Below are 22,820 nucleotides of genomic sequence, written 5' to 3'. Positions count from 1 at the left end.
ACCTCTGTTATTTCCCAGTTAGTTTCACGGTAGGTCCATTAAATTAGTTTCATTTTGGAGTCAACCAGAACCTTGTTGACTTCAACAAATGGCTTTTAAATGAGTGGATTATATTCAATTGAGTGTTATTTTTGTGCTTTTTGTTGTCATTTTTAACTTAATGCATGGAAGCTTTGGCCAGGTACCAAAATTTCTTAGTGCACAAGTGATCCAGGTTGTGGCATTTCTCAAACTTTGAGGGTTTTGTATCATGCTTCTAATGTATCATGCAGTCTGAGATGGCTACATTTAAGTCACTTTTAGTGTTTTTTTTTTTTAAAAAATGAATTAAAATACAAGAGGAAATGGGCACAAATTGAAGTGCAAGAAAGTCCATTTTAAGCATGAGAAAAAAAATCATTTTTTACTGCAAAAGTGATTAAACACTGGAGGAGTTTGCCCAGAGAAGTTGTGGCACTTCTCTTGTTGGAGAAGAGCAAAACCTGGCAGGACACAGCTCTGAGCCACCTGCTGTAGGTGACCCTGTCTTATGCAGGGGGCTTTTGACTCCAGTCAGTCTCAGCTGTTCTACAAGATTTAGTTTGGATCTTTTAAATTATTTTGTTCCACTAGCCCTGGAAAGAACTTGCAGTGGAGTAGCAGTGTGTTTCCTCCATATTAGAGAATTTTAAATAACTGTAATGTGTATCAGAAAAGCAGCATAGGTTTTTCTTTTGCTGCCTCCTTCAGAGGGTCTGTTTTCAAGATGCAGAGCTGTATAAACTTCATAATTTCCATCAACAGTTGAGAGGCATTCAGAGATACCAGTGATAATGTCATATAAAGGCTTTATGAAGAAGTACCTTTAAGTAGGAATTTCAGAGCAAATTATTACAGGAAATAATCTTATGTAGATTTAACTTAATAAAAGTGGGATTGAGAATTCCTCATGGCACCAAAATGGCAAATATTCTGAATGCTGTAAAGTTGCATTACTTTTGGTCAGCTTGTTCTTTTGTACTCTGAATTCAGAACAGAGGAATCTTAAAATTAACAATTTTCCTCCTTAACATTGAAGTAGCTTCAGTGCTCTTTACCCTCAGTATCCTGAGGGCGCTGCATATGGCTGTATAGCTGTGTGCTTTATGCTTAGCTCTACACTAATGCTAACAAATAGTTACTGCAATTCCTGTCAAAATAACAAAAAATTCCTGACACTTAAAGGCTCTGGAAATTCTTTTGTTCAGAAACTTGTAGGATGTGAAAATAGCAAGGACTTGCATAGATTAAATTACTGCAGAGAAATGCAAGATTGGCATACAAATTCTTTTACTATTAATGTAATTTACATGTTCTTGCAATTTTGAGCTATTTTAGAATATTGACTTTAGTACTTGTCTATGACTGTTTAATGAAGCTCCAGAGTTTTTAAGGCTTAGTGTGCTTTTTTTTCAAGCTGCTGTTCATTCTGCTTGCTACTGCTCCCTTGTAAGGTGGTCTCTGTTAACAATCAAGTTGATGACTTAACAGTTTAATCTGTGAAATTTCACTAACTTTTTCAGTAAGTCATAAAAGTGTAAGGTAATGTGTTCTAACAAATAAAAGGAAGTGTTATTTAAGGTTCAGAATGGAACAGGCAGAAGTAAATGTAGCCTGAAAGCGGTTGTCAGTACTTTCCCAAGTATGCCTACTTTTGAGGTCCCTGAGGCTCCACATCGTACTTTGTCAAGCTGAGCACAAAATGCTCCATGCTGTTTGGAATGTCTGTGAAACACTGAAACGTGGCACCTTTCTCTCAGTAGCTGCTTACACATGTACATGGGTATTTCTGGTAGCTGCAAACAGAGAATGTCTGGGCATTGTTGTTGGCTTGTTGGACTGCTATGCCCTATTGTGCTTCTACAGGTTTTGGTACCACTTAATGCTTGAGAGAGTTTGGACATTCAGATCATCAGTGTCCTGATCTTTCTTGTGGCCTTGTTGGTTTTGCAAAGTATGGTATGCCAATTTGAAACACTTAATGTGAACATTTGATAATGAACATGCCATGAATACGACAGTTTTATGCAGCATCTCAAACAGGTTATGCCTCATCATCCAGTTATTTCCTATCTTGAGAAAAGGAGCAGTTTTCTACCTAACAGAGGCCCTCCTACCTTTCTGCGGTATTTGTCTAAACAGTATGTTGAAATTATACTGTCACAGAAAGGTTCTCCAGCTCCTTGTAGTCTCTTCATGCTTTCAAATCCTTCCTTAGAATAACAAGTTCTAGTCAACATGTTTTCATGTGCTGTTTGTGGAGTCCATAAATGAATGTTGATTTCTTCTAGTAAGAAGATTTTTCTGAAGCTTACTAATTTAAGCTTCAGTTCTTCTGTGTTTATTGAGAAGTTAAGGAGGAAATTAACCAGCCATAATGAATCAGATTCCTGATTCCTTTGATGTAATTTAAATCTGAGAATGGCATGCAAAATAAAACAAGCGCAGAGGTGAATGTTTTACAGTGATATCTTTTCATAGCCCTCAAAGAGTGACATGCTGTTTCTGTAGGCAAACCTGAAAACAAAAGCATGAATGCTGACCGCAGGATTGATTTTGGTTTTCTTAGAAGGATCCTCTGCCAAGGGGTACTGAGGATATACTTCTGTTGAATGAAATGCTAATTGTAATTTTCAGTTGAAAGTTGTGGCTTTCTTTACTTAACTTTCTGTATAGGAGAAAGGAGGACACGATGGAAAAGGTACAGATGTAATTGTAATGCAAATAGTCTTCATACTAAATGCTGATGCTTCATTTAATATGTTTAATATTTATATTTATTATGTAACAGGATCAGATGATTTCTGCTCTTCTGAGATCATGTGGTAGCACTGCAGTAGGTCATATTGTAACTATGCCCATTTCTACAGTTATATGGTGGTTTTGTTAGATACAATAACTGTATAATGCTGGTGTTTTGTTAGTATGGAATGCTAGGGGCAGTTCAGAGTGGACTGTGTTAGTACAGTGTAGGGTTACCACTACCTTTAAAAGTTCCTCTTGTTTTTTCCTTGAAATATGCATTTCAGAACAATACGGGCTTTTGGGATATGTAACTGTTCAAGATTGATGGCCCCTACTGCAAAGCTGAGGGTTTTGCAGGCCATGTCGGACTGTCCTCTGATTCTTTGCCTTCCTCTCTTACAGGTGATATTTGCAGAATTGTTTCAGCTTCCATCTCCACCACACATTGAAGTCATGTACACAACACTACTGATTGAACTGTGCAAACTTCAGCCTGGCTCTTTACCACAAGTTGTATCCTTTCTGCGCTGCTGGAGAGCGTTTTTAAAATGCAGTCTTTAGTTTGTTTTTACTGTACATGATGGGATAGCAATAAATACTGGCAGTACTAATATTTTACGGCAGCTGCATGAAACTGCCTGTAACGTGATCACGAAAGAGTAACACAGCTCACTTGGCACAGGTCTAGATTTGCCAAGTGAGCAAGACTTCAGCTTTCTGGACAGTGTTCTGGTACTTCCTCTGACCTTCCCAAGAAGTGCTGTCTTGGTGAGGGGATACAATACAATGCTCGTGTTTGTCACTGCAGCCTGTTCAGGTCTGGACTGTGGACACACTAAAGGCTAAGAAGGATAGGAAGTGACAGATTTGATCTTTTATTGCAACAATGGTGTGAGTGCTCCTGTTTTTTCTTAGTAGGAAGTGCAGCAGAAGATTTAAAGGAACTTGCCTGAGTTCCTGGTCAGTGTTCCCGCTAGGAGCATTCAAAAGGTCAATAATCATCTGTCTGCTCAGACAGGGTGGCTGAATGCTGAGGAAGGAGGTATGACTCCCAGCTAATTCTGGCTATTACATTGTCCCTAATTTGCTGTCATTAGAGATCATTTTAGATCAAGCTGAAGACTGAGAATGGAGAAGGGTTGACAGATGTCAATCCGCTGGTAATTTCATATCTAAATTTTCATTCTACTTCATGATACCACTCACTGTTTGCGGATCACATGATGTCAGTGATTAGAACAAAGTCTGTTTCTAGAATTGGGTGGACATCCATCCAGAAAGTTTGTAATGTTAATAGGGACACTGTAAGAAGGTTAAAGACCTTGTTGGGTAAAGTCAGTGCAGGTGCAGTTTCTTAAGCCTCCAGTGATGATCAAAGATTGTTTGTGGATTAGCATCAACAGCAGCCATGAAGCTAGGCTGGTGAGATTACAGAAGTACTCCATGAGAAGGTTGTTGTCTGTTCACATCAGTGCAGTTTTGCTTGTTGCATGGTAAGAATTCAGGTTTTATATGGAATAAGCCAACAGTCTCATTGCAATCCTGGAAGAAACCCAGACTGGTATTAGAGGGTTCATTTTTTCCCGTGATGAATTTACTGTGATTTACCTGATGTTGGAATAGACCCAGGGAGCTTTCAGTACAAAATGTTGATGATACTCTATTAAAAAACTGAAAGGAGTCACATCTGACTTACCTAGTGCTTTTCTGTAAACCTTAATAAGAAACTTTCAGCTTGCACAAGCCACAGAAATGCTCTACATGCGTTTGGACACAATGAATACAACATGTGTGGACAGGTAAATGTGTTTTGGAGACAATGGAAAATATTCCTCCATATCCAATGTACAGGAAAGTGTACTCAGAAATCTTTTAGAACTCCTTGGTGCTATTCAAGGTGTGTTCTGGGCTCTGGCTTTGGGCAATCTAAAGAGAAGGTGGAGGACTAAATAATTGCTTCTGCTTCCCAGAAAGACTTCCCCGGAGGTCACAAGTCTAGCTGTCTGTACAGGACAGTTAAGGTATGCCTGCTCCATAGTGGTCTGGGAGGTGACTTGGAAGTGGAGTTAATAGTGCCACCCAAAGGAGGAGAATGGTACCGATTTTGTCCTTTGAGTGAAGTCTTCATTTTGTGGGAGAGCTGTTAATTACTTAGCAAAAATGTGGAAGTTCCGTATGCACAGTAAGCTTACATTTTAAGTTAAATAGGTCATCTCTTTGTATGAAACAACACAACATGACAGGCTGTCTTTTTTGTCCATAAAAGCTTCTTTCTGACTCTCTGAACTCAGTGTTATTTGTCTGTCAACATAAGTGCCTGTTTAATGTGGTAGTAGCTTTACAGTTTAGGCTTGCCTTTGAAAAGGAGAATGCATTTATAAGAAAATTGCAGCTGAAAGTTTTCGTGCACTTCTGATATTTAATGGAGCTTTCTTTTTCTTTTAATAAAGATTTATTAACTGGTTTTCTCACCACTTGAGCAACTTTCAGTTCCGTTGGAGCTGGGAAGATTGGTAAGTTTCTTCCCTTTTGATTTGAACCTGATACTGCTAAGACCTTAAAAGACCTTAACATTTCAAACTTAACCAGGAAGTGTCGCAGCCTAGTGGCCCTGTTAATTGCTTTCCTCCATCTCTTCAGAGATCCTTCTTAATCTGTTCACCACCACTCAGTGGGAGATTATCTTGATAATCTCTGTTGTCACTGTATTGTCCATGGTGAACTTTGTGATAAATCTTAAGCCAGTGTAAGCGTTCCTAAACAGGGGGAAGTAGATTTCTTCAATTTGTCCTGCACCCACAGTCAGTTGCTAGCAAATTCTCCAAAATTACTTCCTAGTTCATTTCTTTCTAACGGTTTGCCCTGACTCTATCCTTTATTCATTCTGTAATCTTGCTTTCTGTCCTATGCTAAACCTTTTATTATAACCTTTATCTGTGAGACCTTGTGATCTGTTTCCCTCCTGCCAGATCCTAGCACCTGAAGTTCCATCAGAGCTGGCTGTGCCATCCATTCTTACCATGCCAAATCTTGAACTTGCATGTCTAACAGGAGCTCTCTGGGACTCTGTCAGTGTCTAAACACAGGTTCCCCTGAGCTCTCCATTCCAGGCACCTATGTAGCAAGAGAGATCACCTTGGGGTTAAGTCCCCCTCCAGAGTAACTCCATAGCCTGCTACTGTTCATGCGTTCTGTAGGAGATCTGCCCAAGTGACCTTGTGGACAGGGGTGCAGCCCTTCCTGTGACGTGTTTTTGTGGCTTTACTTAAGTTCCTTGTGTTGTCCTCATGTGGAATTAAGTGCTTGCTGGCTATCCTAGTATGCATCCACGTTGACTGACCAGGCAGCAAAAGTCTTCAAAGAGCTGATTTTTTCTTTGCCTGGATGTTTGTTGATGTCAGTGCCTCAGTGGGGGTCTCTCACAAGCTGCTGTTTTTTCAAAAATCGTGCGAGTGACTGTAATTGAGACTTTTCTTTGTCTGAAATGTGTTCAAAATCAGCCAGAAGTTCAAAAATTCCTGTGAGGGAGGAACAGACTATGAAGTCACACAAGGTTCCTTTCCTAAGGAAAGGGAAAGCCAGCTAACTGTAAGCACAGATTATTTTTAATCTATTGGGGAAGGGAAGCTACTTGAAAATACATCATATGGAGATGAGATTCCAAGAATTGTAATGGCCAGTAAGGAAATAGTGATAAACTTACCTCATTGTCTTAAAATTGCCTACTGTAAAACTGTCAGGCACTCCAGTTGTCCTGACACCATGATTGCTTTGTACCTATTAGACCAAAAGGGGACTAAAGCACAAATTCTTTTGCTAAAAGCTATCGTATTCTGTCCTATGATAGGTCAGATTGTCTTACACAGGACCTTGAAAAGCCCAAACCCAAATTTGTGAGAGAGGTTTTGGAAAAGTGCATGCGGTAAGTAAGATCTTTTGATAGTTGCATTCAAAGCAAAGTTTGACCTTTGCTTCTGGATACTGGCAGATTTGTTTTGAACTTGACTCTTGCCTTAGGCTTGTCTGTTCTTACAATTCAGTTTCATTTAAGAGACAAGTCTGTATGATTTTAATCTGGTTTACCTCCTGTAGAGTGCTTAGGACACCAGAGAGAGGGAGAAACAGGTGAAGCAGATGGTAGTGAGCTGTCCATCCCAGATATGCGTACCTGTAGTTACAAAAAGACATGCTTCACCATAGACATGGAGAGAGATGAAGTTTAGGTAATATTCCTGGGAAGTATTCAGCGTTCACAGAAATGGAGGGAACTGATCATTAGTTATCCTAAAACCTGAGAAGCTGTAATCTTGATCCTTCTAGGTGTCTCTGGTGTTCGTTGACCTTAAAACAAACAAACAAACCCCTGAAACCCAACAACAAGAGTACACAATCAGGGCTGAACTTAGTTGAAATAGAGGGATATAGGAAAGAGAAAGAGCAAAATGTTCAAAAAGCTGGTGTTATGCAGCGTCCTACATGAAAATTCATCCATTTTGGGGTTAATTCAATATAGGAAGTGTGAATGTATTGTACTGTAAAACAAAAGCAATTTTTTCAGTGGCACTCTTCCATTTCACTGAAAACTGGTAGCAAAATTAAGCCTCTTAGGAGTGAAATAAGCTGGAAAGTAAAATGAAGACATACAGTGTAATATTTTTTTTTCTTCATTGAATACCAACATCTTACTAGTTTTCCGCAGCACATCTTAGGCTTTTGCCTAATGCATCCTACCAGGTAGCCTCTAAATCTTTTCACAAACTAAATTAATTGTATGAGGATGAAACTCCAGCATCACAGAGTTCAAATAGAAAGCATCTGCCAGTAAGTTCGGTTTACTTAGCTCTTACTATCCATCAGAAACTACGATTCTGTTGTATAAACATCCTGATTTTTGTTATATGAAAGTTAAATACAGGAAGACCATTGTAAAGCAATCGCTTTAGAATTAGCCCTGGTGTTATTCCCATTTTAATTCTGCTGCTGTGAAACTTGTTGTTTCCAGACTCTCCTATCATCAACGAATAATAGACATTGTTCCTGCAAGTTTTTCTGTCCTCTGTCCTGCTAATCCAGTGTGCATTTACAAATACGGAGATGAAAGTAATAGTAAGTATTAGAGTTACTGAGGGGTCAAGTTGAAGAAAATAGTGTTTCAGAGCAAGGAAGTGCACTAAATTGACTGTAGCATCCGTTGACTTCATGAAGAATACAGCTGAAAAAAATATGCATGATTTTCATATGGGTAAATAGGCTTCATATGAGCAATTAATATGTATTAAGCCTGGATCTCTGTAATATAAGCCTCTCTGTTACTTTATGAAGAAAAGAAAATCCAGATACTTGAAGTTACTCTTGTATAGTATTTTTTGCCAGAAGTCTAAAATTGAAAAAAGTAATCAATTTCCCCTGTTTGGGCACAATACTATGCGTAAGTCAGCATGTGAAGTGATAATGAGTTTGTTTCTTGAACTTCATGAAACAGTAGAAGATTTTACTAGTGAACTTGGTTAGTGAAGCATACAGAAGGCAGCAGATGATGTAAAGGTTGAGGTAGAGATACACCTTATTATTCCTTTTATTACTTGGTAAAAAGACAATCCTAAGCATAAAAGTGTCCTCATCAAATATGCAATGAGGAAAAAGAAGGAAGTATTGTATTTTTAAGAAAATGGTAGAAGCTGAAGTCAAGCTTTAGACAGGAGGGTGATTACCTGACGTGAGCTCTAGAGTTTCTACTCGGAGTTTTGAATTACGTGAAGAGTAGGTAATCTTTTGAGCAGTTTTATAGTGAAGTGGACAATGATATTAAAAGCAGCTAGTTTTGGGTCTAGCTGGGAAGTGTACTTGTTTCTCTGAGAGTCCAACTGATGTTAAAAATGCTCACTTGCCTTCCACATATTTTTGACCTCTTTGCTTTTGTTTAGGGTCTCTTCCTGGATATACTGCGGCACTGTGTTTAACAATTGCAATTAAAAATAAGGCCAGTAATGAAGAAATCTTCAGCATTTTAAAAGATGTGCCTAATCCAAACCAGGATGATGATGATGGTAAGATACATGCTGTTAGGCTTCAGCAGATTGTAATTTCTGTAGTGTGTAGACTGAACTGCCATCCTGTGGAGCTATGAATGTGATAGTTAACAGAACTGTATGTTTTTCCTTGTTATTCAAAATATTTTCCTTCTTGTTCAACTGTAAGTTGATTTCAGCTTATCAGTAAATGGAAACAATATACTATTGTAAGGAGGTTTTGTAAACCTCTTGCTAGCCTCCCTCTGCAAGTAACAGAGGTAGCCTGGTGCTTGAAGTGTGCTTTCATGTGTTTATTGATGGAGGTAGCATGAAAGAATTTAGCACTACTTTGCCTTCAGCCACAGAGAGCAGTTCATGCTGTTATCCTCACCCCTGAGCTTCAGTGCTTGTGCCCTGAGAGCTTCTGTCTTCTTGGTGCTGTCCCATGACAGACAAGATAGCCAGCCTGCTGGCTGTAGTCTTCTATAGATACAAACTCATAATGGGACTCTGCTCGTGTTCTTTTTAGCTTTGCAGCCACAGACAGCATTGATTCCTAAAGCCTGTGTGTTTTGGGGAGAGAGGAGGAGTGCAAGACAGAGAATTAGGAAGTGATCTTTACAATGGCGACAGCTTCAATATTTCTGTAATATTTGCAAGTGTTCTGTTATGCAAGTAGAGAGCAGCAACAATCTGGTTTTTTTTGCCTTGGGATCCACTGTCATGTTTCCCAGTTTGCTTTAGACATCACCCACTAATGAGCCTTTCCCTCCTGCCTGTCTTCAGCTGCAAGTAGCTGCAGCTACAGGAGGGGGGCTTGTCACCATTCACCCCTAGTACCCATATTTGCTATGCATGCTTGCTGGACCCTTCTCACATGTCAAAATAGCAAACTTCTGCATCCTGATCATCCTTACCTTCCCCTCTCCTCATCCACTCACTTTGTTATGGTCTGCCAGGCCTTCAGCTTGATGCATAACTCTTCAGCTTAATCTGGTGTCTTTCTCTGCTGCTGTCCATCAGTGCTGTTATGTGTTGGTAGAGTGTCCGTGTCTCTGATAGCTTCTTCGCTGACCTGGAATTCTTTCTGTGCATTTTATCCATGGCAAAATGGGAGCCTGAAGATCTGCACAAGATCTGAGGAGTCTTTACTAGTTCCCTGCTCAGCCTTGCAAAAACCTTGTCAGTGAAACTTTGTGAAATGAGTTAAACCTTAAGTTATCTCTACAAATTTGTGAGTAGCTTATGTGCTTGCCTTGCAAGTAGTTAAGAGTTTCAATTTTTAACTTGCAGATGAAGGATTTACCTTCAGCCCTCTGAAAATAGAAGTCTTTGTTCAGACTCTGCTCCATCTAGCTGCAAAGTCTTTCAGCCACTCCTTCAGTGCCCTGGCAAAGTAAGTGTAATATATGTATTATTTGGGGGCTTGCAGAACTGTTTAATTCTGGTCACGAAATGCTTGATTAAAGAACTGGGCTGCACACTTCAGCAGTGTTTTAGGTGCTTCACAGTGCAATATGATTAGGAGAACTAATGGTGCTGCTTACTGAAGGAATAGTAGTGTAACTCCTAGGTTAGATGTGTGAATGGAATTAACAGAAATGTATACATAACAGCCACATGAAGTGAATCAAACATGAGACGGATATGGAACACTACTCCTTTTTAGAATTACTCATTTCGTGATTATGGTGAGGAATAAGGATTCTCCTTACATTTGAATGATGTGGTAGCTCCCAGCACAATATCTTGTAGTATGAATATGACTCTAGAACAGATATGTCTAGAGTATATCCCTTGAAGATATGCTTTAGCTTCTAAAGAATTTACTGCACCTTTTTTAGGAAAATGAGATAAAATAACTGATTTTTAATCCAGTGTGGTTTGGAGTTACTCTTAAGTAGTCTTGGTAGATAAAGGGGTAGTCACATGCATCTTAATGAGACATTTTTCTGTCTGTCCTTGAAGGTATATAAAGCTGTTACAAAAACACGCACCTGGAAGCTTTATAGAGGCAATGTTAAGATGCTGTAGGTGGTAACCTGCAATCACAAGAGACAAGGTGATATGAATGCTTAGAGCCATGGTATTTTCACTGCTGCACATCAACAGTTGCAGCCATGAGATCAAAAAGTCTCTTACACTTTGTAGTTGTATTACAATAAGCTGGGTTGTGAATAGTCAGCATAACTGCTGAAATAGGGGCTTTTTAGCAGCATTTCCCTCAAAAGGAGGCAGATTGGGTAAGTGTCTAAAGTTACTGAAACATGTATCACGAAAGGTGTAAGGCTCAAAAGCCTGCAAATTTTGCTCCAGCTGTGTATAAATAAGCATATGAAGCATGAAAGTGCCTCCTGCTTTTAGGAGTATGGGAAATGTAGCCCAGCTTCAGGGAGCAGATTCACCACTAAGATTTAAGTTGCTTTTAGGAGCTGCTGTGTCTTTGTAGCCTATTCTAGCTCGGCATGGTTATATTTTTCCAGGGAATAGTTGTTCAAGACTTGCTGCAGATAGTCACAAAACTTTCTTTTGGCTGATCAAAACTACTTGCCTTGTATCTGCTGCTCTTTTGACCTGATCCCAGCCCCTCCACTGAGTACTTATATCTATTAAAAGGTTTCATGAAGTCTTCAAAACACTTGCTGAAAGTGATGAGGGGAAACTCCATGTTCTGAGGGTTGTATATGAGGTTTGGAAGAATCATCCACAGGTAAGAGGTTGCATTGTCAAGTATCTTTGTGAGTTTCAACTCACAGAGGTCATATATAATAAAGGATATAAAGCCAACTGTAATATTTTAAAAAACTTACTGTTATCTTACTTGAAGGAGAGTCCAGATTGTATTTACTGTTGTGCCGAAAATGAATATTGGACATAAAATATATACCATCAGTGAGGCCACTTTTTCCTCAGAGCTCATTGTGGGAGGGCAAAGGCTACCATTCTGACTCACATTCATATTATGCTGTTTGTTGTACAAGAGAATAACTTTTGCTAAAATCATGTTTCTGTTCAAAATCAGAAAACAGTCTAGATATGTAAATTGAAATAAGATTTAGATCTCGTATCAAAAGCAGACCACATTTTCAGAAATGTGGAAACATGGGGTTTATTAGAGATTTCTTTTTTAATTGCTAGTGAAAGCCATACAGTTATTCCACAAAGCTCATATTGGAGTCTTTTTGTGTGGGCAGAGTGAGTAGAGCTGCAACCAGTGGCTGTTCAGAACAGATGAGTTTGACAGTGCCATGATTACGTTAATTCTTGAGCCAGAGGAAGTAACACCCTAAAACACCTAGAAAAATGCCTCAGTTGCTTAAGCTCTTCAGTTTCTTCACAGCAGTTGTTTTCTCCCTCAGCTGTCATTTTTCTATAAATAGAAATCAATAAGGAACTCAAGCTGAATTTGCCTGCATCAATTATTTCATGTGTTCCTTACTGGTGTGTTTCTGTTGCACTTTACTGTGCTTGAAAGTAGACTGTACCTCACAGCTGCATGGGCTAGACTTTCAGAAGTGATGCCACACTGAGAGCAAGGGGTAATCCTTGCATCTGCTACTGGACCTGTGGTACATTCCTTAGGGGAAAAACTGAGCACCTAGAAGATACCTTTACAGGATATCACCTCTCCTCTAAGTACAGTGAAAACATAAAAAAAGCAGGATTTTTAAATTTATTAAACTTTTTACCCAATTTACTGACCTTGAAAATACGATGATTACAGTCTGACCTACTTCTTACTGCCATTTAACTGGATCAGAAGAAATTATACAATCTAATATCCTCTCCCTTTCCGTGCCTTTGTATTGCAGCATGACCAAACTGAGATGGAGGTTTCAAACCCAGACTGAACAGTCAAGTTAGTTTTTTATGAATAAATCAGGATCACTTTTAAAAATGTCAGATGCAGAAGTTAGGAAAGGCTGCTGTTCTACTTGATCATGGAATTTAAATTTTCCTCTTGCATTTATTGCAGTTCAGTCTTTTGTTTCTAGTAAAGTGCTTTTTTTTTCCTCAGCCTACAACCTCCCAGGCACACAGAAGAAATGGTGCCTGGACAGCAGGACACTTGTCCAGAGTCTGTTTCCATGGCGCTTACCCTACTCACACGTCTATGGGAATGTATTCTGAATTTATTCAGACTATCAGCAGTATTTGCAAGCCATATAATGCTAATGAGTCATCTATGCTGCAGGTAGTGATTTAGCAATAGTAACCAGTAATCCCTGGACCTATAAGCAAGGTTGTGGTGGTGACTTCATAAAAGGAAATTTTAATGTTGAGATTAAATTTTTTTTCTTAAAATCCTAGGGCTGTGTTTTTTGGAAGATCAGATTAAGTAATCAGAAATTCTTCCTGGCAATAGAGAAAGGCAAATTAGAGCATAGGATGCTATCCTGGGACTTGAAAGTTGAGTGCTGAGTCTTCTGTATGATTCATTCAGTTATTTTCATTTTCCTTCCTTAAAAGGAGCTTTGTTACACTTCCTTATTTGACAATGGGTGGTTGTAAGGATAAATACAGTGCAGGTTGTGGTTCTTAGATACTGTGGCATTTAATCACATGAGTAACTAAGATAAGCCTTTTTTCTGAACAGCTTGCAACTGCTTTAGTCAGTAACTCCTCTCTGCAGTTGCCTGTTAGATTGCTTGCAACCCTCCCTCCCTGAGTCACAGTAGTGCCTGTAGCAAGTACTTCCGTTGGCTACAGAGCACTGGCTCTGTCCTAAAAATGAATAGGTCCTGTAGAGAAGAGCTTGCTGTCATGTTGGAAGACCTGCAGTTCAAGGAGAGTAGGCTAACTAGCTCCTTCATTGTTGTGATCTGATAGGTATATATGCTCTGGTTTGAGTACTTTGATGGCACGTACTAGGACTTGGGTGTCTGAGGCCTCACTTCCAGCTATGATGCTTGTATTTTTTGCTTTTGTATGGAAGTATATACGGTAAGAGTGATAACTCACTTTCACAAGAAGTAGAAGTGGTTGTTAAACAAAATCAGAATGCTTTATGTAATTGATGTAGATCCCCTGTTTTGAGCAGTTCTAGACTAGTCTGCCCAGCTTTCAGAAGTATTTGAAATTACCCAGTGGTATCACTAATGTTGAGTTGCATCAAGCCATCCGTGGCTGGACTACTTTACATAGGTTGTGTGTGCAATGTCTTTCACAAAATACAGATGATTGCTGTGCTTGTGGACAAGATGATTCGGACACAAATTGTTGACTGCGCTGCAGTAGCAAACTGGATCTTCTCTTCAGAGCTTGCACATGATTTTACTAGGTAACAAGAATTTGTCTGTAAATTACTGTTGTAAGTGGCCAGTACATAGCTTAATGTATGAAAGCTGAGTAGTAGCAGAAAAATGTACAATTAAGCTTTTTCTCCTTCTACAAAATACGTACTTGAACATTTTTTTTCTGAGGTAGGGTATGAGTGTTTACATGGCAGTGCAAGAATGTTGCTAGTGTGTCATTTTACAAGTAGTCTCCAAGCCTATCAAAGCAGAACAACACTGGAACTGTTTCTAGACAAAAGTCCATGGCTGTGTGTTACATAGCTGCTAGCTTAGTGTGGTCCTGGTCTTTGGTTGAGTTACGTAACTTGTACCACCACTAATGCATTGCTTACTGTGAACAGGACAAGTGTTTGCTCTGAGAAGTTAATTTGATGTTGGTAGTCTTGCAGTATGTGTATAAAATACAATGCTGGTTTGGAAGTGTACTGCGAAAAATAGGAAAGAAGTTAGTGATAAGCTTTTTTACATTACAGGTATGCTTTCCTTTATGCCAAGTGTTTTCTTACTGTACTAGATGTCTTAGACAATACAAAGTATTTTTAAATTCCCCAAGATACCTTTTCCTATAAAAAAAAAAATAAAATAAAAAAATTACAGTTTTCTATCTTGGAGTAGCGTATAATGTAGTGTTTTGAGCTTCGTGTCTTTCCTAGGCTTTATATCTGGGAGATCTTACATTCCACAATTCGTAAGATGAATAAGCATGTTCTGAAGATTCAGAAAGAACTGGGGGAGACTAAGGCAAGATTGGCCAGGCAGCACAAAAGAGTGAGTAATTTGTAATTTTTAATTATTTTAATCAAAGTTAAACAAACCTGCATGCTGTCAAACTGACACACAGTTGGTTTGGGAAGGACTGAATAAATATGTTTATCAGGAAGCATGTCTGCAGACACGTCATCTGTAACACTAAGACATCAAAAACTGTATGCATGTTCTCAGTCCACCTTTCTATTGGTAGCTATAAGCTAAGAATTCAGTAAAATCTTTAAGGGCATTTGTTGCTCTGTTGAAGTTCTCTAGTTTCTCTTCCATACAAGTATGTTTTCCACTTCTAATCTGGATTCCAAGTACATTATTAGATAACAGTAAGAACAATAAACAATTTAACTCAGATTGTTTATAGTAAGTTAAAAGAATGCTCTTGTGGCTTCCATGCAGAAGTGCACGGAAACAGCTATTTGCTATTGAAGAGTTGGCTGTTACTGTTCTTCTGATGGATGCTGCTGGATTCTGACACTGGCATCCGTCACTTCCTTCTTCCAGCTTATTTTTCTGAATAGTGTTGCATGATCTAGGCCACTGTATACAATAAACTGATGAGCAAGCAGCCGCTGTTGTGTTCTGTTGTCCCAAGTGGGGCAGCTAAAATGGGATGATGGGATGTGGCAGCCACAAAAGATAGGGCACAAGGAAGTTTGGCCAAACGCGATACTTAGTTGTGATAGAATTAAGTCAGTTTGTAAACATGTTAAGAATTGCAGAGAGCAAGAGAGAATTTCCATGTTTGTATGTAGTCTGTGGGTATGATTACCTGCATAAATCCCTTAGCTAGGTCCAAAGCTTTGGATGAAGTTAATGTCAGAATTTGGCCCGGGGCACAGAGACTGCTGATAGCTTTTGAAGTCATGAGTCAGTCATTTTTTTTTCCAGAAGTTTCTGTTGAGGTATCACTAATACAGTTTGCCAGTGTTGGTTCATCCCAGCCCCTTCATCTTGTTTCCTTCACTCCCAACAACAGCCATCCTAGTTGCTTGCATCCTCAATCGATGTTGATCACCAGTTAATAAATGCCTGATCATCATTTAAGATCTAGATGCAGTCATTGATCTTACTGTGAGGCAAAGAGCTTCTCTGGCATCTCTAAACAAATATACCAGTGTTTTCATTTCTGTACTTGTCTCTTGCTGCAGCTCTTTATTACTTAGTACTTTAAATAAGTACTGTGCCAGGAAGAAACATTTGTGTGTAACAGTAAGTAGTTCTGCAGGCTGTTGCTCTCTGCATGACCATTCCTTTTCGAGTAAGCAAGCCGTCAAGTTTTGGTATCCCCAGCGTGCAGTGGATTGCCGTGCTACAGAATGAGCCCAAGGCTTACATGCTTCCTTCTAGGTTCTATTGGTCCTTTAGCATTTTGTGTTCAGGTAACCTCTGTCGATGGGGAAATAGCAAGTTCCTACAGAGAGAATAGAATTAAATTCTCACTTGCTCTGGTAAATAGTTTGTAATTTTTATGCTAATTCAGAGCTAATTATCTTCTGATTCTGAGTTTTGTTTGCTATGCAGTAGGTGAGTTAACACATGACTGTATTTGTCACAAGTTGCATGTGCTGCTTTTACAAATATTTGAAGTTTTGAGCTGTTAATTTGTGGGTATTTTTGCACAGAAACAATCCTATGAGACTGAAGCAATGCCTGTATTTGAATGTACCATAATCCATCTGATTCTGCCTTTCCTCCTGTATCCCTTGTAGTCTTGTGTAAGACTTCGTTACCTGAGTTCCAAAGTCTGGTACTCATGTGTTTTGTGGTGGTGATGGTTGTGTTGGTTTGGTTTTGAGGAAATGGGAACATGCCATGTTCCTAGTTAGTACTTTGGTTTCCATGCTGACCCTTTCTAGTCTGAGAGCGTCCCTTTTGATAGTGAATACAGGGAGTCCCCACTGTAACACCATGGGCTACGGTTTCTAGTTTCCATTCTGTGCTAACCAACCAGATTCGGCTGAGTTCTTGCACAAAGTGCTTTATTTTTTAGGAGCCCTGAGATTTCAGAACAGTTAATTGAATGAATTACCTGCCCTACTGCAGTGGACACAATTTAAAAGACCTGCACCAGGATTTTTTTTTTAAAGTTCTTTGTTATCTGGTAATGCTAAAAGTCAGCAGGGGTATTGCCTGTTACTGTGTTTCCACTAAATAAAGGGCTGATAGATCTTAAGCTTGCTCTGGTTTCTCTGAAATCTTAATTTATTTTTTCCAAGGCTTTCTCACACTGGCATTTTTCTTTCCAGATTTCTTTCCTGAATTATATTCAAAGTAAATGTCTTTCAAAATACAATACTTACTAAACTACAGAGCACCTTCAGTTGCTGCTGTTCAGTTGCTCTGCATACCTCTTCACGTGTGGAACCAGAGGGCATTAACAGTATTCACAGGCAACTAGGTTGCTAGTTAGTGTTGTGTTGTTGTCAGTTACAGCGAGACAGTGATGATGATGATGATGATGATGACCGAAGTAGTGATCGGGAAGATGGACCGCTAGAAGAGCAGATAGAGCGCTTGCAAGAAAAAGTGGAGTCAGCCCAGAGTGAGCAAAAGAATCTCTTCCTTGTTATATTCCAGGTAATGATGCGCAAAGTCTCTTCTCACTTCCAGGCTTTAAAATTACTGGACTTAAAATATTTCAGTGTCACTTGTATGCCAGGCATCTTCTTGAAATATGAATATGGGACGGGTTGATGGGTTTACTGTGGGGTAGAGTCAATCCAGATCATCCCACTGCAAAGGCTGCTTTGGAGCAGGATCTGTTCAGATGTTAGCACTTGGGAACAGAGTAGTTCTGTTAGCATACAGTTTCCTGAACAACAAGAAGGTAACTGGATTTTATTTGCTTACTAAATTCAGTGTTTGCAAAACAAAATGATTGTTCTTGGGCTGCTCTTCAAAGCTTCTTCCCCCAGATCCTCTTACCTGAAGTTAAGATCCTGCTTTCATTTTACAAGAGTGAGTAAGTTTGTGTTGTGGATTTTTTTTCTCTCCTGCAGCGTTTCATTATGTTGTTAACTGAGCACTTGGTGCGCTGTGAGACTGGTGGAATTGATGTATTTACACCTTGGTACAAGAGCTGTATAGAGAGGTTGCAGCAGATCTTCCTTCAAGTAAGTTTCGCTTCCGAGCTTGGCAGGCTGTGGGCAGGGGGGTGCTGGAGAGCTGAGCCCTCCATCGGCGTAGCGGTAGGTGGCGGCAGCGCGTCTTCTCTGAAGGCTGGCGTGGGACTATGTTGTAACTCCGGTTCTGGCCGCATCTCTGTCACAGACTGGTGTGACTGGTCCTTGATTAATTCCCACGCTGTAAGCATCCTGCAAAAAGATACCAAGATGTGGTTATGAATTCCTCTGAGCTCCTCTTAACCGTGTGTTCATAGTAAGGGCAAAGTTGGAGGGAGCAAGGATGCTGAAATACATGTCTTTTAAATAAGCAGATTAAAATACTGCAGAATTCCTTTTAAGATACATAAATATATCAAAGTATCTATTTAAATAATTTTTTAATTCTTGGCTCTATATTAAATCAGGTAGCAAGCACAGGTGGCTGGATGAAAGTGATAGTAAATAGAACATTATACCTGTGTGAGTGGAAGATATACCACCACTCCCATTCTTCAACATAATTCTGCCCTGAGCTGCACCCTTCCCTGGTAGTGGATGTGGCTTCAGAGGAAGGCAAATATCCCGATTCTGCTAGGATATCTCTGCTGTTGCATGTTGCTCACAATTCAGGATCCAGGAGTGAAAAGCTACAAGGAAGCACAGTGCTTCTCAAGACAGGATTTCAGCACATGCTTTCTTCTTGCAGTCAGCAGTGGCTCTGCATTGTGCTTGTCAGTGGCTACTGTGTTGTGAAAATGAGATGTGCTTAACTAGTTTGAAAATATTTGACCTGTGATTCTTACTTGTCTTGACTTCTCTGCCTGTTGTTGTACAATGATAAATGAAAACAGTAAAGATTTGTTTTTTGTTTTTGTTTTTTATCTGCCAGCATCATCAGATAATCCAGCAGTACATGGTCACCCTAGAGAACCTCCTGTTTACAGCTGAACTGGACCACCACATACTGGCTGTGTTTCAGCAGTTCTGTGCTCTGCAGGCCTGAGGATTATTCACAGGCAGTTTTCTCTGCAGGACTTTAATGAATTTAAGGTTTTTTTTTAATAAGAAAACTTCACATGGGGATTTAAGAAATTTTTGACTAAAACTGCGTTTCATGTGCTCCTATATAAAAGAATACAGTACTCTAACCAACAGAAAACTAAGTATCATAAGCCTTAGAAGATATGACTGATAGGGGATAGACATGAAGTATGAATTTTTTTACTTCATGATAGTATTTTTGTTTTTCCCCGTTGTTTACATAAAAACCCAGAAACAAAGATAAAAAATAAAAAACCACAAAAAAACCACAAAAAACCCAAACAAAACAAAAAAATACAAAACAAAAAAAAAAAAGCCCTGAAGTAGAATTTGTTACCTCTGCCTGGCCCTTAAATGAAAGGAGTTGCAAAAATGAGAAACAGTTTATAGCGCTTTGTGAATCTGAAAGGGAATGCACCCTCTGTGAGCAGTGTGGTAAGTTCTCTAGCATGGCACAGGAAAAGCATCGTAATTTTGGGCCTGTGAAACACTTGAGTTAAGTTTTCAAAGTAGTATAGAGCGTATGAATTTGTTCATTACCAAGCCAGCTAGATTTCAACACTTTGGAAGAACATGGTTGTAATACAATTGAAATATGTTTTTTTAATGTATTGTTTAGTGTCTTATTACAGTAGCTATAAACAATCGTTAGCGGAACATCATGGATAACTTCTGAAAAATGCAATCCTTTTTGCAGTATGGGCAAAGAATTGTGAACTGCTTCTGGCAGCAGTCTTCACTGGTAGATGCAGACAGCAAGCAAGAGCTGGAGCAGAACAAACTTCTTACTTCCGTACTGCAAGCCTTACCTGGGCGTTGGGAGCTCCAGCCCCAGATGCCAGGGGAGAAGGCAGGGCAGCATTTAGCTTGTTCCCTTATTTCAGCCTGTAATGATTTGGGCTGCCAAGCTTGTGCTGGGCTGGCCCTGCAGCGATGCCAGGAATCTTTCTGGTGGTGATGGTGGGATGAACCCAGTGCCCTCACCTCATCTGGCTTAGTAACAGCTGCTTTGCTGTGGCTGCATCTGCTAACCTTCCCTTGCTTTAAAATGTGACAACAGCATGTGACTGCCATGTCTCGAGACGGAATTTTATGCTAAATTAAGTAAGATCTCACAGAAGACTAGAACTGGGAAAACAACCTGAAAATAGAGTAGCCTTAGTTCTGAGTTGTGCAAGTAACATTACATACATAAATGCCACACCAGTGTGGTCTGTATCATAGTAAGCAGTGATGAGTGGCACAGATGATGCCTTAGGTGCTCAGGTCTGTCACTGTGCAGTGTATTTCCAGGCTGTTTATGGTCTCTTCATTTTGCAGATGTATGTTTAAAATACCCCATGCTATTCAGTTTAGGCTTAGAAAGTTATGAGCTTTTGAGTAATTTTGTTCCTGTATGAATTATTTTTTCAAGTATTATACCTAGTAATGCATTTCATCCATACGTGACCAACTGACCTCCTGATCAATAAAGAAGGGTAAAAAATGGAGCTTTTTACTTTGACCTAAGTTTGTATGTGGCCTCCAGCAATCAGATATATCCTTGTAGACTTAGATATGTTACTCTGCTTTCTCTGCTTGCCCTTTCTGATGTGACTGATCCCTCCATTCCTATAGGTTATACTGTTAATTGTTGTAGATCTGCTTTATGCAGGGGTTTTGTCAGTCATGCACAGACTTCTGCTTCAAATATTTCTCTGTTAATGTTCTCGAGTAATCAAATAGGTGTTTGGTTGGTTTATTTTGTTGTTTTTTTTTTAAGAAACAATACTGTAGAGGTTTTAATTGGGGTTTAATGGTTTTTTTTTCACTGGTTCAGATCAGTGTCAGAGTTCTGATGTTAACTAATGGTGGTGGTCTGACTACAAATGTGATATCTGTAACATTGATAATGCAGTTAAAACTTGCAAACCTGTAACTTCCTCTGAGCCTTGACAAATGTGGGTGCTGGGGATCCAGTTGTAAATGCCTGAGTGTAATCCAATGATTTAAAACCAAATAGCAATGTCTTTCAAAATTAAATCGATTTCCACGGTGAGCATGGGCTTTGATTAATTTCTTGAGTCTGTTGGACACCTTCCCCTCTTTGTAGGTCCAGTGGTGTACACCTGACTTGACTGGGAAACTGGTTGCATCTGTGGGAAAGAGGAGAGAAGCTCGCACAGCGCTACCAAGCAGCTAACTGGAGAAACTTGGAACTGCTGGTGCATGGGGGAGGTGGATCATGTAAAGATGCTGTAAAAATGTGGTAGTTGGAAAAAATGCACAAAGATAGAAATAAATGAAGGTGAAGAAGGCTGCTGTTGGGAGTGTTTGTCCTGGCTGTTCTGGGGACCACTGAGGTGTAGCAGTCATGGCAGGGTTATGCAGGTGTTAAATGCAGTTGGCTTTGGAGCAGTTTCCCCTGCATGGTTCCCGATACCCCGATGAACACACAAGCCTTCACCTCCTTGTGCCCTGGGGCTGATCTAATGTGGTTGCCCCACCTGAGTGACTGAGTGAGGCAAGCATGGATGCCAGGAGGGTGCCCATGTGGAAATGCTCTGTCACCCTTGGCACCGCCTGTCTTCTGGGTGGTGCTGCTGCAGAAGGCGAGGCAGGGGGGGGGTGGGTGGTGCTGGCTGAGGGGTGGCTGCTGCAGCCTGCCCTGGGCTAAGTGAGTCAGCAGCCAGTGCACGCCACCCTGCTGCCCTACACAGATGCTTTGGGGTGCAAGACACCACTGGTTTGTAGAGTTCCAACCCCCTGCCATGGGCAGTGACACCTGCACTAGACCGGGCCTTGAGCACTGCCAGGGAAGGGGCATCCACAGCTCCTCTGGGCAGCCTGTTCCTCACAGGGATGAGTGCCTCTCGGGTATTGCCTAAAGCTCTTTCAGTTTAAGGCCACTCCCCCTTGTTCTGTCACTATGAATGAAACATCCCTCTCCAGCTTTCCTGTAGGCCCACTTTAGGTACTGGAAGGCTGCTGTAAGGTCTCCCTAGAGCCTTCTCTTCCCCAGGCTGAACCCCAACTCTCTCAGCTTGTCTTGATGGGAGAGGTGCTCCAGGCTTATCATCTTTGTGGCCCTCCTCTGGATGTGCTCCAACAGGTTCATGTCCTTATGCTGGGGTCACCAGAGCTGAGTACAGTACTCCAAGTGGGGTCTTACCAGAGCCAAGTACCTCCAAAAGCCCTGCCAGGTCCTGCTTTCCTGCCCCGCAGCCAACGCCATGTGCCATGTTCTTAGATCACGCAGGGCCCAGAGACCCCCATGCTTGGTGGGAAGGCAGGTCACTGGGGGCTGCAAACCACAAAGCCAGCATTGGAGAAGTGAAGTTATTAGTGGAACCATCATCCACCCTCCCCAGACACCACTTCTCCTGTAACATTGCAGTTCTGTGCAGCTACCATGGCCCAGGCTCCCCTGGGAAGCCTCCAGAGATTTCACTGGTATCTGCTGTAGTTACAACAGTGAACAAATGCAGAGCCGCTGCCTAGAGCATGTTCTTTCACTTTTGCTATCTCCACAAGAGCTGTAAGAACCAAGGGTTTGAAATTTGAGAAATTTGAAAGCATAGCCACCCTCTACTGAAAGCAAACATCATTCAAGCACACTTGAAGAGATTGTCCTTGGAATGCTACTCACCACCACTACCACAGGACAGGTATTTACCCTATCATTTAAAAGTTTTAAGAGTAATTTTGACATTTTAAGAGTCACCTTGGGTCTAAAACTTGCAAGAAAAGCAGCAGAGAATATACTTACAGAAGGACTCTCCCATATGAAACATGGTAGAGATGTGTCAGAATCTTCCCAGGAACAGGCAGCTTTTCTTTGGAAGACTTCTCCCTTAATG

At 40.3% G+C, this 22,820-nt stretch overlaps 1 protein-coding gene across 4 annotated transcripts in view; it reads left to right on the top strand.

The window, feature by feature from the left end:
- The window catches only part of NCBP1 (nuclear cap binding protein subunit 1), a 31,283-nt gene extending 10,006 nt beyond the window's left edge, over nucleotides 1-21,277 (top strand). For 2 of the 4 annotated variants that reach the window (XM_055790202.1, XM_055790201.1), the window contains exons 11-23: nucleotides 3,166-3,276; nucleotides 4,498-4,562; nucleotides 5,214-5,276; nucleotides 6,611-6,685; nucleotides 7,766-7,869; nucleotides 8,688-8,810; nucleotides 10,068-10,170; nucleotides 11,391-11,484; nucleotides 13,952-14,055; nucleotides 14,725-14,839; nucleotides 17,270-17,413; nucleotides 17,836-17,949; nucleotides 18,830-21,277. In XM_055790202.1, coding sequence (XP_055646177.1) covers nucleotides 3,166-3,276; nucleotides 4,498-4,562; nucleotides 5,214-5,276; nucleotides 6,611-6,685; nucleotides 7,766-7,869; nucleotides 8,688-8,810; nucleotides 10,068-10,170; nucleotides 11,391-11,484; nucleotides 13,952-14,055; nucleotides 14,725-14,839; nucleotides 17,270-17,413; nucleotides 17,836-17,949; nucleotides 18,830-18,943 — 1,329 coding nt within the window. In that variant the 3' untranslated portion in view covers nucleotides 18,944-21,277. Of the gene's footprint in view, nucleotides 1-3,165; nucleotides 3,277-4,497; nucleotides 4,563-5,213; nucleotides 5,277-6,610; nucleotides 6,686-7,765; nucleotides 7,870-8,687; nucleotides 8,811-10,067; nucleotides 10,171-11,390; nucleotides 11,485-13,951; nucleotides 14,056-14,724; nucleotides 14,840-17,263; nucleotides 17,414-17,835; nucleotides 17,950-18,829 lie in introns of all 4 variants that reach the window. The other 2 variants (XM_055790200.1, XM_055790199.1) reach the window with 1 other exon arrangement.
- Nucleotides 21,278-22,820: the final 1,543 nt, after the last annotated feature.

Source organism: Falco peregrinus, chromosome Z (assembly GCF_023634155.1).
Source record: "Falco peregrinus isolate bFalPer1 chromosome Z, bFalPer1.pri, whole genome shotgun sequence".
In the NCBI taxonomy this organism is placed as follows: domain Eukaryota; kingdom Metazoa; phylum Chordata; class Aves; order Falconiformes; family Falconidae; genus Falco; species Falco peregrinus.
The sequence above is the reverse complement of the archived record's forward strand: the minus strand, read 5'-3'. Positions and strand labels throughout refer to the sequence as shown.